Source organism: Cyprinodon variegatus, unplaced genomic scaffold (assembly GCF_000732505.1).
Source record: "Cyprinodon variegatus isolate N-32 unplaced genomic scaffold, C_variegatus-1.0 Scaffold80, whole genome shotgun sequence".
Lineage (NCBI taxonomy): Eukaryota > Metazoa > Chordata > Actinopteri > Cyprinodontiformes > Cyprinodontidae > Cyprinodon > Cyprinodon variegatus.
Genome location: NW_015150533.1, coordinates 1,654,697 through 1,671,486, shown reverse-complemented (window position 1 = coordinate 1,671,486; position 16,790 = coordinate 1,654,697). Strand labels below are relative to the sequence as shown.

Sequence of the window (16,790 nt, the reverse complement as noted above, 5' to 3'; positions counted from 1 at the left end):
GAAGAAACCAACAGAAGATGAGGGAACTGTGGTCATAAAGGAAGGAATATGGACAGCAACAATAGTATAGAGTGCAGTCAGTATAAAGGGGCCCAGAGAAAACATTCCACCAAACACAATTATACCAGCCCCAACAGTCTGACCCTTTATAAAAGGCAGGAAGGATCCAGGCTCTCTTATCATTTGCGCCTATTTTAGAGTCTGAATGTTCCAGCCCATATAGAAGCATATGTGACAAAGCCGAATTATGCCAATTTGTTTTTGTCAAATGCTGTTAAGGCCTGCGTTAGCTGCAGCTCACTTATTGTTAGGGGACAGGAGTGGCACCCACTATGCTTTGGGGTAATGAGTGTTTCCCATTCATGGATGTTTTTACACATACCTTGGGTTATAATTAGCAGCAACTGGAGTTATAAAGAAAGTTGTCTTTCTCTCATCTCAAAGCATTCGGCCCATTCTTCTCTCTCTTCTAATGTCATAAGGCGTTATAAGTCCACATGTTTTTTTTACCTATGCCCGTGTATCATATGTGCATTCTGAGCCAGTGTCACAGACTAATTATGGTGACATCATGTCAACAAAGACTTGATTCTGCTTGCAGCGTCAACAGCCATCATCAGAGTCACTTAAATCCTCTTCCTTCCCCTTTCAGGTGTACCTTATAAAGTGGCAGCTGAGCAGTCCACCTTATAACAGGCTACTGCATGTGTAAAAGCACACGGCCGCAAAAATGAAAACATAAAACCAACCCCTGTGGTTGGAGGGTGCACATTTTCTGCAGTTGCTAACGAGGGAAATCTAATCAAAGCAAATACAGGAATAACTGTATGTGATTCAGATTTGAAACAAATGTGATTATGTTAATGCTCGACTTTCCCCCGGTGCATCGAGGTTTACACATAAACTGAATCTATTCATTTCTTATTATTTTCACTGCTGAGCAATCCTCACATGTCAGAAATCAGTAATCGGTTCATGAATAATTCCCAAACAAACAAACAAACAAACAAAAATGGGCCAACACTCACACAGGCATAACCCTTTCCAGTCAGCTGAGCATAAATGAAAACCATGTGTTCATTGGCTGCTACTTTGTGAACAGAGAAAGCTGATTGGTTGGTTGGGGGTGACTGAGAGGACAGCAGTGACAGCCTTGTGACACTGACTTGTGCATTTACCCAGAATGCAATGAAAGCAGTGCTTACAGGTCCTTCAGCCTGTAGCACGATCTAAACAAAGTGTTTATCTCTATGAAGGAGAGCCTACAGCTATCGCTGGCTGTCTCATTGCAAATTAAACATCCTTTAGCTGAGCTGACACTGGGTTTGCATGTACACCAGCATAGGCTCGGACAAACCAGTGCCTTTTTTCCTTTGCTATGACTAAGCATGGAGCTGCATTTTCCTCCAATAATGTGAGAAACCCCTGCCCTGGGCTTTGTTCCGATAACTGGGATTACTTTTGTAGATAATTGATACAGCCCAGCTGACAGTGTTCACAGTTTACATCCTTCACCATGCATAAAGTAGCAGACATTGAGGGGAAATCAGCCAAGTGCCAGTCGGTGGCCTGGTCTTTAAAAAAAAAAAAAAAAAATCACACTGCAAACAGTTTTAAATAGGCACAAAGATAACAACGTCACTGATCATCAGGCTTCCTGCTGGGGACTACATTTTACTAATGTCCAAATTAGGTCCCTCATAATCCGCTGCTCGTTCCAGCAGAGAGGATGAACACAACATACACACCACAATATCACAGTATTCACAATAACTTTACAAAAGTACCTCAGTTTGTATAGTGCAGCCTTTGCAAGGAAAACAGAGAGTCCATCTTAAATCTGTGTTGGTGATCTGGTTAGGAGGCTGCACTCCATTCTGGCACTCCACACCTGATGTGTGAGTGGGTGTCTAGTGTGTGATAGAGAGGTTGCGATAGATTGGATGTGAAGCGGGGGTACTCTCTGAGAGGAGAGCCAAGCTGTCTGCTCGGGATGTTCTGGGTGCTCTGTGATCGAGGTTCAGAGCTCTGGCTGTGGTAGGGATCATGGGAGATGTGCTCACCCAGCGATGGAGGGCTCTGATGGGCTAAGGCGCTTAGTCGAGAGCCCTGGGGGCTGGAGCTGTAGGGGGGGTGAGGGGTGTAAGGTGGGTAGGGTTCCACTGGGGTCATAGCGGCGGGGAGCGGGCAGGTGTACGACCAGGATGCACAGCTGAACTCATCCATTCTGGGCTCCGAGCCGGCAAACATGCATGCCTGACGCTGTCCCATGTCTGAGCTGTAGGGGGAGTCAGTGAGGCCAAGAGCAGGGAGGTTTGACAAACCAGGTGGAGGAGGGGGGTAGGAGGATGGGTGGTAGTAGGACTCCTCCTCACTTGGTGAACCACCAGTAAAGAGTTTCTTGTATGGATGCTGGTGGTTCTTTGGAGAACAGTTTTCTTCTGCTGCAGATGGAAAGAGGAAATAATGTCAGAGCCATAATCAGCTGGTTTGCTGTAGGATAATGGGGATCCAACATTATTTAAAATTATAAAAACATACAACACCAAGAGATCTCAGTAAGGAATAATTAATTTTAATTCAATAAATTATGGTATATGATACACATAAAGTTCACCCTTTGAAAAAATCCTTTCTCTCCACAGTTTTATAATGTTTGCCACATTCATGAGCATCCCTTATCAATATCTACTAATAGTTGCAAAAAAAACAAAACATGTTAGAAGTGTCTTCCCACATACAAAAAAAGAAAATTAAAGCCTTTAATTTATGTATTAAGTATTTAATTTCATGGAATGGGAGGGCTAAGTGAGAGGATCAGATTTTATTCCTGGTGAGTCATTTCTGTGTTGATTTATTTATGTTTTTATGGTCATTATGTATAAAACCAAATAATTAATTACACCAATAATTTATTTTATTTTTTCCCAGAACACCCAACAAGCCTTGTAGGACTTTATTGTATCACAAGGGCTCTAAAACACCTTTAGAATTAAAATAAATTACACCAATAATTTATTTTAATTCTTCAGGTGTTTTAGAGCCCTTGTGATACAATAAAGTCCTACAAGACTTGTTGGGTGTTCTGGGAAGAAACAAGTCCACAGCATGATAGATCATCTACTATACTGGACAGAGCACATCAGGTACTTTACTACTTAAAAACCCAGGACAGTTTGGCCAACTTTCATATGTTTATGTTAGTTATGGTAGGATCCTAAAGGTCTTTTCCATCATCAATTCAAACCAACTAGTTAGTTGGTCATCTACATCTGTGTCACTTCCTATTTTTTCCCCAAGGGAACACAAAATCACAGATTGATGATCTACTCTATTTAAAAAAATAACAAAAACAAACTCAAATGAGATATAAAATCAACAGAGGAAAAAATGTCTGGCTGCATTTATTTAATTGTATTTCTAGTACCAATATGTGTGCCAGCAATATCATAAAAAAATATTGAAAAAACAAAGATATCTATACTAAATACATAAATAAAACAATTGAAAGTAGATTTTTCAAGCTTTTTTAGTGTGAAATTTAAAAAGTTTGTTAAAAGATGAATGTATTTTAAGGCCATATACAGATGTTTTACCAGGTGGTAATTATGGAGGGCACTGGAACCATTAGCTAAAGCTAAATGTAACAGACAATAATGGTTTGTAAAAAAAAAAAAAGAAAGTCCATAGCAAAGTGAAACTAATCACATCCCACTTTGCTATCCTCTCAGCTGAATTAAAAAAAGTTTTTACTTTTTTTTTCTAAAAGTAATGTAAAGGAATAGTGTGGTGCTTCTGTACTAGCTAGATATAAGGTCTACTTAAGTGGTTTCTAATTTTCTTTTTTCACTGCTCTTGATTAAAATGTCTGAGTACCCATCAAGAGCCCAAATGGGTTCACATGAAAATAACGTATTCATTTATTCATTCCGCCGCTGTCCTTGTAAATCTGATGCTAATTAGATTTGCAGACACTAAGTAAATGCTAGGAATGGAACAAATTAATACAAATCTGTTTTATTTTAGCCATATCTGTGCTTCTTTGTTAACCACTGATATGTATTCAGATGCAATTAAAAAAAACTGTTACATTCAAGACTGACAAGATTATTTAAAATTTTAATTTCTAGATGATGTAATTTGCCTTTATTTACTTTTATGAATTATTAGTCATTTCTGTGAAAATTGAAGGGTAAAGCATAACACTGCACCCACCTTTCCTCTTGCTGTAGCTGTAGTCTTGCGGCTGTTGACCAGGCTGCAGATGTGGGTGAGGGTGGGTGTAGTGTACAGGTGGGGAACTCAGCAGCTCCTGTGGACTGCCACAGTTCAATCCGTTCTCACTGCTAAAGGGGGACCCGATGGTATCGGGAGACCCCCCTAGACCTCGACTCTCCCCACTGAAGGGACTCCCAGCAGAGCATGCTTTTTGACGGACAGTGCTGCGGGGAACGACAGGGTAATCTTTGCTGAAAAATAGGAGATGATGGAGAAGAGGTAATTCCCAGATTAGATGTGCTCATTTATTTACTTATTCTTAACGATATCATGTTTTCTCTGCTAAAACATTCATGTTCTTGTTTTGTTTTTTCCTATCACGTCAACTTAGATATTCCACAACCTTTCGGCTGTGATTTCATTCCCCCCTTGCACTCGCTGCCCTCTGTGTGAACTTTGCGGTATGCAGGAGACAGCGGGCCACATCTCTCTGACTCCTGCATAGATATACACACTCAGTTCACACACATACACAGGCACAGCCAGTGCTTTTGTGAGATAATTCACCACTCTAAAAATAAACATCCATCCATGTGTCACTTCAGATTGACTCTTCTCTCCTTTCCTCAACAACACAAAAACATGGGTGCTGCATCTCACGTCCACCTCCCTTCCTCGCCCCCTTTACTTGGTTTTCTTCTCTCTCTGATCAGTAACAGCTCACTAAAGTCTCAAAAATGCCTATGCCACTCAAACAGAGATTAGATAAGCACGCAATCACAACATGTGTGGGGCAGTCATCAGCCGATCAGCGGTGACAGGCCTTCATGGACCTGCAGCAACGTGAAGTCATGTGTTTATAAAAGCAATGCTTTCACTGTCTGTTTAGTTGGAGTTCAACCTTCAGGTGACAAAAGCTCAAATCTTTTCAAACCACTTGGCTCCATTCACGTTAGACCATATGCATGCCATCACAATAGCCTTCCTACACCACCAATGGGTGAAGAGGGGAGAATGAGAGGAAGGAAAATTTATATAATTGCTATAAAAGCTTAAGAACATGCAGAAGCAAGAATAAATTTTGACAACTTACCCTTGAAGCTTGGCCATTCGATGGAGCTCATTATCGTCGCTGCCCCTGAAACCCTTGGCAAAAGGATTATTCTCTATCTTCAATTGCGTGATCTGAATACAGAAAGCAAAAGAAAAACAATTTTAAATAAACTAGAATAAAGTAAAACTTGGGAAGATATAGTGAAAAATGAAACAGGGTTGTGCATCCACCAAAACGCAGAAACATCTACTTTGATGAAATTTTTTCTTTCCCAAAAGCAGCTCATCTCTGTACAACCAGCATTCCTAAGCAGGCGATGCTTCTGAGTGCAGCGTCCTCGCCAGCTGATTCAGAATAAACAGTTTACCCAAACAGTCCTGGACCTTTTAGAGGTTTGAAGCTTTGGGCCTTTGAAGTGGAGGTTTCAGATTTTTCACAGTGATGTCATGGATGTAAACCTTTTGCGTTTTGAAGGATCTCGTTTGGCTACGGACCAACTCTAACACACAGCAGGGCAAGTGGGCCAGAGATCAAGAAACAAACTTTGAAGTGCTGAAAAGACCAATGGTCCCTGCCAAAGTGTGGCCCAAGAGCTCCGATTTTTACGAGAGAACCTGAAATATTATTATATACTGGCATGTGTGTCTTAATTACATAAATTGTATTCTCTACTGTTGATACTGATATATAAATTACACACACACAAAAAAAATGTTTTTTCATTTTCATTTAATTGTATTTTTTATAACATTTTTATCAGACAAAAATAAAATAAAATATTTATAAAGGCCTGGAATGGTGACCTGTCCAGGGTGTACCCCGCCTCTCGCCCGTAGACAGCTGGAGATAGGCACCAGCACCCCTCCGACCCCAGCTGGGATAAAGCGTGACAGAAAATGGATGGATGGATATTTATAGAGGCATTATTAACCATGTATAGCAAATAGTATTAAGTTGTATTCCTATTGAATATTTTTTGTTACAATTATTATTATATTTATTCCTGTTGGATAGAGAATATAAATCAATTTTTAACCTTTTTTTCTCTTCAAAAACTGATCAACTGACCTGGACTTTGCAATGCAGATTTACAAATTAAACTGTGTTTGTGTGGACCAAGTTGCATCATATAGTGTTGAATTGCACCGGAGTAAGTTCTACTGGTTTGAATAAATTTTGAACCAAATTTAATCCCATATAACTGCATATAAATTAGACCTGCTAAAAGAGCCATCAGATAACAAATATTATACAACTGCCTCGTTAATAGCAATATAAAAAAGCCAATATTTACATCTACATAATACACATACTAATTAATGAGTTTTATTTTAAGTTTCCGCCAAAGATTGACCAAAAGAAGAAATTAATAATAATATTTCAAAAATAATATGAACATGTTGAAAAAAAATGTCCCCATTCTTAGGCTATTTAGCTATATGCGTTTTTTTTTTTTTTGTGAAAGAAAGAAGATCAAAGTGAGTCTTTTTGAAGAACAAAAAACTCAAAGCTTCAGGGATCTTTCTTTTGTGGGTGGCAGAAAACCAGGAGGACTCAAGTAGCAGGTCATTAGAGACCAGTCTACACATAATCACACACGCACACACACACTCACTCATGCAAGATATCTGTTTAAATATATGCAAGAACACACAAGCAAAGAAAACACTGACTGGATTTTTTGACACAAAATGCAAACAACACCAATTGTTTCTGTGGTGTCATGTTGTATTTCACTGTCCCTAAATACCATAAGTATTTAAACAATACTGAGCGAATAAAGTCTGCACTTTACATTCAAACGCCATATAATGTTGAAACATCAAAACACTGCTGTACCTGTTAACTATTTATGATAGCATGGCATCCGGGTGAGGCCTACCTTATGGTTTTGATAAGATGTCACTGCGATGAAGGCAGTTTCTGGGAACACGTGAGTGCAGAAAGCTGTGTTCTTCGAGCCGAAGCCGTTGTTTTCATCTGCTTTGACAATGTGGAGACGAGGTTGGTATTTGTGCATGGAGTTGAGTATTATCTGCGTATGAGAGAGAGGGAGAAAAAGATGCTCACAGACCCATCATGCTTCCAGCAGATGCTGGTGGTTGGACAGTCTTTTTTGAGATTGAACCCATATGGACAAGATTCTTTCGTTTTTTTAGATTTCTTTGTTCCTGCTGATGTTTGAAACAGAACATTTGTGGTTGGATCAGAGCGATCGAAGTCAAGAAGGAGACAAGCTAATTAGTGGTTTCTTTCAACAACACTATTTCAATCATTGGGTTCTGTCATCTGCTTTGCATTAGCCAACCTACCAGTAAATCCTATTTACTTGTTTACACCTGGATATTGTTTAGCTAAACTCTATTGTATATTGAAATCATCCTCATATTCCTATCTGACACTTTTATTTTCAATGGATTAACATAGAGAGAATTCTGGAGGAAACCTAAAACTCTCAGCAATATTTTAATTAGACTATTTCCTAAAAGAAAGTTTCAGAAAGTTTGTAAAGATTTATTTTTATACAATAATCTTTAACATTAGAATATATTAACAATGTAAATTTAGAAGTTAAACCTATTCCAGGAACACTAGCAGCGCTGTAAGTGTGTTTTAATTAGATTAGGTTTTCAGTGTGTAGACACCTTCTGTTTATTCAAAGAGCTCAGTTTGATAAGTCCACTCCTGGAATCCATGGGCTAATAGAGTCTGGATTCATGGAAATAATTGTATCTAATTGCAAATCTTTATGCAATGGTGTTAAAACAATGAATAACCCTAAAGTTGACTATAAACATTTTAATTTACATTATCAATAGAATATTTTTATTTTTGAACAGATATTTCCGTTAACTGTTTTGTGAAACAAGTCACTTAAATTTAGTAAGTTATACTTTTTAATAGGTCAAAATGTACCTTACTGTATTTAAACAATTTTTCTGTATCCTATTGCTCCTAAATGTCTTTCTTTAAATGAAATGGATCCATTTTTGAATAGTTAGAGGAGCTGACTCACATGTCCAAAGGGGTCCAGGTGGTTGTTGGTGAGTTTGAGCTTCTGGAAGGAGACAAGCTGGCGGCTCCAGTGCGCTCCCGTGGCAGGAGAGTCTGGGTGGACGTAGAGCCTGCCGGGCATAGCGGGCTCTGCTTTGCCCGTTACTGACCTATATGTTGCCAAGAAGGATCCATCAGAGAGGAAAATGATCAGACAGTGAAACTCAGGGGGTCCAAGTGGTTTAGGCACCAAGCTCCTGGGTGCCCTGTGGAGCAGAGAGCCCATCTACAGCAGACAGGACAAGGTCTGTGGGGCTGGTGCTCTGATTGGACTCACAAACTCATGAATCTTGTTTGGTTGGATTTTCTGGCCAATGTTAACTTTGGTAATAACCCTGTTAGCATCCGTGTATTTTATTTTTTCCTGAGGTTTTTACATTATAAACAAATGAACATATTGGATTGTATTAAAAGGTTTTGAAAATGACCAAGGAATTTATTTTGAAAATTTAACACTCTAAATTTTAATAATGATAAAAATCGATAAGAATATTTTTGTGAAATTAATAAGCATGTAGAATAAACCAAATGGAGCGGTTTTAGACAGGGGTCAACAAGGGGGCAGTGCCCCTATAGGAGGGTTACTGGCCCGTTTTATGACGTCTCTACTGAAGACATAATCCATATATTATGCTGGTACATAAAGCAAAACAGATTGGACTAAATTTGTTCCTTTTCTTTTCTGTTTTAATTTAACAGTGCTTTTAAAGTGAAAGTGCTCCACTTTTAACTTACAATAAAGATTGCATCTCAGTGTTTACCAGATATATCAGGGGTCTGCAACCTGCAGCTCCACCTCCGCAAGTGGCTCTTTTATTCTCTGGCTCAATTAATAAATTAAACTATGAACTTTTGCAGTTTCTTTTTATTTTTTAACTTTTTTTTCCATGCCTCCATCAAAAGATACCTCCCCCCGTACAACCCCCCAGCTCTATATCCGATCTAGAACTGCCACTGCTATAGCAGTTGTTGCAAATGAACAGCACATGTGGCTGCCAGGGGAAAGTTTAACATGCCACCTCATCAAAAGATCAATAACGCCTGCATCTAGCTTATTTAGTTAAGGGACAAGACTGAGGCTAAAGTCAAATTTATGAACATTTCTTAACGGGATTCTTAACAAGCAGTCTCTGCTAATGAACGGTAATTCTTAGTTGATGCTAAAGCCAGAACTTTAACATGCATTTTATCAAAATTGGAAGAAAAAAAAAATCATCTGGCTTTAAATAGTTTGGCAGCACTGTTGAAGCTGAAGTTGTAAACTTGCAGGCTGAGCTTGTTTTCCAAGTAGTGTCTAATAACAACCACAGCTATCTCCAACTTGTTACATTTCATTTTAGAAGTCCTTTATCCATCATCTGTCCATTATAATTATCCATAGAGTAACTTTTCATGCCTAAATTAAAAACAAATTCCTATTTTGTTGTTTCTTATTCAAACTGAGGACAAGCAAGATTGCTGCATGAAATATAAAGTTTACATGCTGGAACAAGCTCCAACAAGACAAAAGGAATATTCTGAATCTTTAGAATATGCCTTAACGCCTGCATCTGAAAAACTGTTTCATTATTAATTATTAATATAATGTTTTGATCAATCTGAACTTAATTTAAGCCAATTCTACATTAAGATATTGCATTTATTATTGCTATAATTTTAAAATTCAATCCACAAGTTAAGGAGAATAGGTTACCTAACGTCAAAATATTTTACCAGTCGGTTACCTTTGAATACTAAGTTGTTAAACTTCAAATCACAAGTTTACAGAAAAGGAATTCGCTATATTATTTGCTATTTTGATTCCCGTTAAAATAGCATATAAGGAAGGGTCAAAGTATTTTAATTAGTACTATTTTTTTTATTTTTTTATTTTGTTATAAAACCTCAAACATCTTAGAAAAAGTCCAGGATTCTAATAACATAAAGCAAAATCCCACTTTTAGGCCCATTTTGTTATTCAAAAACAAACAATCAACATATAATTTTAAAAACCTGTAATAAACAGGTTATGTAATAAAGTAATAAACAACTTGTTCTAACCCAAACGTTTGAATAAATGCATGTAAAAAAAATTATAAATGTGTTACACCAATTCAACACACTGAAGTTATATTTTGTTTCAACTACTGAGTGTAATTATGTGTTCTAAATATTTAGGATCACTGTGAATTAGAATAATATTGCCTGTTCCGAAATTTTATTTTAATGTAAAATAAAATATTAAAACCTTACTTTTTTGAGTGAACAAATTCAAGAAAGCAATATATTTTAAGAAATTATAAATAATTTCTGAAGCAAGAAAAATGTACAAATGGAGTGAGATTTCACAAGCGTTAGGTGGAAAATATGAATTCAAATCTATCAAATTACAAGTATATCCAAATTGTAATCTCAACTTAATGTATGAGCTTATACTAAATTACACACATTTTTTCCCCTTCAGTGTAGAAAAAGAAAGGGAAAAAAAAGTATGTTTCAAAGCAATTACAATCTCCAAAGACATTTATGGCACGGAAAGATTAAACAAACCTTAAAAATTTGGATACAGCTCTTTGTTATCAATGTGTTATCAAAACTGGAAAGTTTGATAAACTCAGGGGGAAAAAGTCAGATGTGGAGTTTAGAGAGAAAACCACAGCTGAGACACCTTAGGTTCATTTATCGCCTTCCCTCAGTCCTTATCCTCCAAATAAAAGCTTATTTTTGGTTTTGTGGAGGGCCAACAGCGCACTGATGAATCTGATTACAGTCTGAGGTCCGTTTTAGCCTCAGCACAAGCTGAATGAGATACTTTAATCCGGTCTGTGCAGTCTGTCCGCTCCGTGAACCCGTCATATTGTGATGTAACCGGCGGGCAGACACACAGAGGGGAACACGGGGAAGTAGGCCAGCTCGAATTTACGCAGGGACCCGAGCTTTACGCAGCGCGCGCGGAGGGTAGAAGCTCGGTTTAAACCACAGCTTCTATTCAAATACCGAATTTATAAAGAAGAATAAAAATAATATCTTAATTATTCTGCTCGACTAAAGGCCTCCTTGTTATATAGGAAAGCAAATATACACAAACCATTTATTGTCTGCGAATTTGTAGCGATGATCATCTCCGGGAACAATGTCCATCAGGAGTATATACTTGGTCTTTGGATTGAGTCCTGTGACTTTGACTTTGTAGCTGGGAAACATCCTCCTGTGGGAACGAAATAGAAAAAGTAGCATATTAAAAAAACTGAATATGTAGAAAAATATGATATTGCAAACTAAAAAAGGAAAGAAAGGGAGGCAGAGTAAATTCCTCCCCATTCCCCAGAGACAAAAAGTCCCTGGGGGCCCTCGATGACATGCGCATTGTAGACCTCATTTCATTATAATATACCCATATTTTTGTATACGTAAATATTTTTACTAGAAAAATAGAATTTTTGGGGGGGTTAATTGTAGGTATCTTTCGAGCCGGAAAATTTTACCTAATACATCCTACCTTCCAGCTTTCGTGATGATCATTTCAGTTCCCACTTCATCGAACTTGGTCCAAAGTTCCCTGTCCTGAAGGACAACTTTGATCCCCTCCATCCCCTGTGGCAAAGGCACAAACACTGCTTAGCGCAAAAAAGGTGGAAGATTTTAGGTAAACAAAGAATATGTTTAAATCATTGTCATCACATAACTTCCATTTTAAGGAAAAGGCGCAGTGATTCTGTAGGTTTAGGTCTAATGTGAATTAATAAAAGTCAAAAATAATATCCAATATTATCCATTTGCCTTCTATAGAAAAAACGACTAAGGCCTATAGTGAATAAGCGGCTGTTAGAAGTTATAAATAATTGATATTTACATCAGGATCCGTAGCAGAGACCGCTACCTGGCTGGAGGCGGTCTGAGGTGAGGCAGCTGATTTTAAAGAGAAGCGGAGATTTTCCTGCTTGCAATCCTTTGGAGGGTCCAGGCAGTCCGAATCAGGGCGATCTGCAAGGCCGAACCGGTCTCCTCCGTTTGCCATGACCCACTGTACGCACATAAATACATTTTCTAATGTTATTTTTTCAGTTTCTTTGTTTTAAATCCTCTTAAATCATTTTCTCAGTCAAGCCTAAGTTTATTAAATTCCCAAACACTGACTAATAAATAAATCTAAAACTTTTTAGGCAAAGCCTTTAATTTGAATACCCTATTTAAGCACTAATCAAAATCCAAAGAATGAAATAATCTAAAAGAGACGTGTGCAGTCGCAGCAAATTTAAAAATTGCCACCACAATGATTTAGTGATGCACTAATGATCCGATTCGTGTAAATTAGGAAGTGTTACATTAGATTACAGCAGCATGCCATGAGTTACACCGATCCAATAAACTAATCACAAGCTTCACTTCAAATTAGATTAAATATGCCATTTGAACTTCTGCGCCCAATTCGAGGAAGTGTGACTATTTCTGTTGATTTATCTTTCTGTTTCTAAAGAATATAAACAAACAGCATTACATTTAGGATTTCCTTGTTACTGTTTTAATCTTTTGGGCTGAATTTAACTGCTTTACACTGAATCAAACTTTTTTGACAATCCCTAGAAAGGAGGACTGCATTAGGCTACCATAGCGGTAGCTATATATCGTGTAGTGTATTCAAAATAAAGCACATATTTTTTTTAAAGCATATGTTGTTTTTATAGTAGGATACACCTGGTCTTAAACTGCGCCTTGCCTTTATTCGTGGATGTCTGTTTAGGGGGCCTTTTGATTTACAGTCCCCTGCTCTTTGCAAAAGATGCGCTCATCCTTCTCCTATTACCAGCAATCACTCAAACAGCATATTTTTTGTTATTTCTGTTCCTTTTGTCCCCAACAGTTTCCTTTATGAAAGTGTCTCGTTCTCCAAAAGGGAAATCCACGTCTGCTGTGCCTTTTGCTTGTCGTTTCTCTCTCCCCTGTCCGCCTCTTGAGACACAAACCGCGGCTCTCCTCCACACAGTCCCCTGTACAGTGCGCATCCGCCGATAATCTGATGTGATTTCCTCGTAACTTGCTTCGCTCTCTCCTTATACTCCACTTTAACCCGGCAGCGGCAGAAACCCTTGATCTGAGACCCCTTTTCAAGACACTTCATTACAAATGGAGTCAAGTCCGCCTCTCATTTGGTGCCTCCCCCTCCTGGAGCCCTGCTCAGCCATAGGTCCGCTCCGCACAGTGATTCGTTTCTCCCAGATGATGCGCGGCTGTGAAACTGGCCGGTGACGCACGCACACATAAAACTAGATCCCACATCCACTGTTGTTGTTTCTGCAGGAAATATCCTCAATCGTTCTCATTTTATTCCCAGGTTCCGCTCTTTGTGTTATTTCTTGGTTTTGGGAGACGCGTTTTCTGCCTGAAATAATCTGGATCACTTATTGCAGCTGTCCTTTTTATTGTGAATGCTCTGCCAGACCGATGTATATGCAACACAAGCAGCCGCACACCATTCAATAAGCTATAGTTTTCTCGCAATCTTTATTTTATTAAATTTTTTTTCAAATTGGCATTATAACATCAGCTGAAAGGCAGTTGTTTAAAAGTCCTTAAATTTGAATTTTCTTAAGTGAAAGAATAGATCAAATACATAGCAGGGGCGGAGCTAGATGGGGGCCACAGGGGTGGCCATGGCCACCCCTGTGGCCACCCGAATTATTTATTTCCCCTCTAATACAGATGGTGACAGTAATAATTTCAAGTGGAATATTTAAAAAATTTAAATTTTTCATATATTAACAATTACTTGACAATAAAAAACTCTGTGGTTTATTATGCACATCAATATACTAACATTAAAAATGATAAGTACAGAATTCAAGCAGAAATAGATTTTGTATTTTATAGGGTAAAGAGAAAATGATGTGTCTCTGCAAGTCATCCAGGAGTCTTCAGTGAAATCATAGATAAATAACTAATTTAATAAAACGTATTAAATAATTAATTTATGTAGATATAAATACTTGTAAATATAAATGTTATGCGGAATGATTATTGATAAAAGTAGGAAAGTAATGACGATGGAAAAGATGTTCTCAAAACTCAAACCTGAAAGAATTTTATCCACTACCTTTTATTTAGAAAGCATGGATGTTTGAATATATTTTAGCAAAGACTGTGGGAAAGTATAATCTGTCTTTACTTAGAAAATATAGATGTTTTGCTGGTTAATCTTCGTGTTGGAACAGTGTAGATTGACCGCAAGGTTCTGGTGCTTTCAGCCACCCCCCTGAGTGTACATTGGTTATTGCCTGGCCACCCTTGTAAAAATGTTCTGGCTACACCCCTGCCTATAAGGTCGTTCTTGGGTCTTGATTGGCTATATACTCCGATACAATTGAAAAATGCCTCACACCCTGATAAACCAGTAGGAGATGTTTTAGCCCAACTCATTTAGTAACCTGCAGGTAATGCCATCGTTGATTAGCTTTTACCAAAAATCGGCCCCAAAAATACTGGCGGGATGTGGTCATTTTAAAACAGTGGTGCCATACCCCCCACCTAAAACCAAACTTGACCCCAAGCAGCAAGTTTAACCAAAATAAGCTGAAGGAGCGCTATCTGCGCTTCTTGTTAATTGCCAAAACAATTTTGATTTATTCTTAAATTGAAATGGGGTATTCTTGTATTATCAGTTATTTTTTGAGCTGTAGGCAAATTCATCTTAACTGCATTCACTGTGGCCGCTTTTAAACACAACCATTTAATCGTGGTCCCTTCCTGCTGACTCAGTCATATTGGTATTAAAACTCTGCTAGAGGTGACTGGTTGCGGGTCAGGACGTGCGGTTCCCAAATCAAACTCCACTAAAGGCTCAAATTAACATTTATACTTTATATCAGATACCTAATGCATGGTGTGATTATTTTTAATAATTTTTAGCTATTCTTATCCAGCACAGTCTACAAGCTTTATTAAATACATGGGCCGTGCTGGATAGTAAAGGACAAGCGTAGATTAATGTTAGTCACCGAAAAAAAAACAAAAAAACAAAACAAACCCAAAAAAAAGGCACATAAAAAAAACAGACATCCAAATGTAAAAGAACATTTCTTTTTAGGCTATAGATGATCCATTCAGAGTCCTTTGGCAGCAGCGGTTGCAGTGGCTTGACGCGGTTGCGCATCACTTTGACTGGATTACTGCAGATCCTGATAACCGGAGGCTCCCAGAGTTGAAAGTTGAAGCGGTCACTGAGAGGTCAAGCCGGATCCCTCCGTTACACACAGTTCCTGATCTACATAACAGCACTCGCCCTCTTCAAGCACACCCTTGATTGGTTTTATTCTCTCAGTTTATAGCCTCACAATAAGCAATCTACGAATAATATTTGACACAAATAAGAAATTATACTGTCAACATTGCAATGTCGCGAATCGCTGTTGGTCTTAATATTGCATTAATATATATAATATTGATGGTAATATTATCAACAATACATTAGGATTGGCTATGTAACTCTTAAATGTGTGATAAATAAAATAACCAAAGAATTAGATAAATATGCTCCCGCGTAAATTGCGCCTTTACGCACAAACATTTTTGGCGTTTGCTGACCCCTAACCACTTTCCCCCCCAAAATGCATTAATAAAAGCATTACATACCGTGATCAAATAGATAAAGATCCCCGCTGACTGACCCCTGTCACTACAGGTCGATGTACAGCTTCCTTTGCAATGCGCGACAAGCGGCTGCTTGCAGAGCGCGTCGCCCTTCGAAGGCTCTCGACTGTCGCTCTGTGCCCGTAAGCGCGTGCACGCTCACGTTTGCGCGTTCTCGTAATAGCAGATTCATCAAGTTCCTGCGCTGTTATGATGAGATAAAATTCTATGCAGAATACTTTTGTCTTCATGCGATCCCATCAGATAGGTGGTGTTAAAATGACACGTACCTCTGCAGAATAATGGAGATATTTGAGGTTTCCGAGCCATTTTGTGTCCTATTTTCAGTAGCTTGCGTATAATAGTAGGTTTATAGCCTAATTTTCCCTTTAACCTTCCTAATTAAGCATCGTTAAGCAACAATAAGCCGTAGTCTAGTCACTTTGTGGTGTTGCAAGATAGGCTACCATTATAAAGGCATCTGTTATTCTTTCTGTATCTATAGGCTATATATTTATCTATGACTATAGATTGTGTCATTCAATTTCATAAAAAGTTTCTAATTCAAAATTTTCCTGCTCGAAAACGGTGCACAACAGAAAGGAAATTAGGTGAATTTTATTCTAGAGGATCTCCGGGTTAAAACATTTTCTGAAAAGATTAACAGGTTAACATTCTTTCCCCTAATATGCAAAAACTCGAGGGGAAGTTCTGACAGATATCTAATTCATCAGGGGAAACTGCAGACTGATTTTCAATTTTATATTTTTCGTTTTTTAATATTCAAGTTTCCTTATCTTGATATTTAAAATTGCCTTGTCTGAAATAACTTTGACATTTTTACTCTTACCTGGACAACAAC

The 16,790-nt window shown here is 38.1% G+C and overlaps 1 protein-coding gene across 5 annotated transcripts; it reads right to left on the bottom strand.

The window, feature by feature from the left end:
* Positions 1 to 685: 685 nt before the first annotated feature.
* Positions 686 to 16,049, bottom strand: LOC107083658 (T-box transcription factor TBX5-like). Of its 5 annotated transcripts, none has more exons than XM_015373034.1 (9): positions 15,932 to 16,049; positions 12,159 to 12,329; positions 11,805 to 11,899; positions 11,394 to 11,513; positions 8,289 to 8,436; positions 7,155 to 7,307; positions 5,312 to 5,403; positions 4,216 to 4,469; positions 686 to 2,444 (listed from the first exon to the last, which is right to left on the bottom strand). In XM_015373034.1, exons 2-9 carry the CDS (start codon positions 12,321 to 12,323, stop codon positions 1,858 to 1,860), a joined length of 1,614 nt encoding a protein of 537 aa, XP_015228520.1. In that variant the 5' UTR covers positions 12,324 to 12,329; positions 15,932 to 16,049; the 3' UTR covers positions 686 to 1,857. The 5 variants fall into 5 exon arrangements, with proteins under 5 accessions (XP_015228520.1, XP_015228522.1, XP_015228521.1 ...); XM_015373036.1 differs by lacking the exon at positions 15,932 to 16,049 and adding an exon at positions 13,023 to 13,421 and having other exon boundaries at positions 4,216 to 4,442; XM_015373035.1 differs by lacking the exon at positions 15,932 to 16,049 and adding an exon at positions 13,023 to 13,421 and having other exon boundaries at positions 12,186 to 12,329.
* Between the last annotated feature and the right edge of the window lie 741 nt (positions 16,050 to 16,790).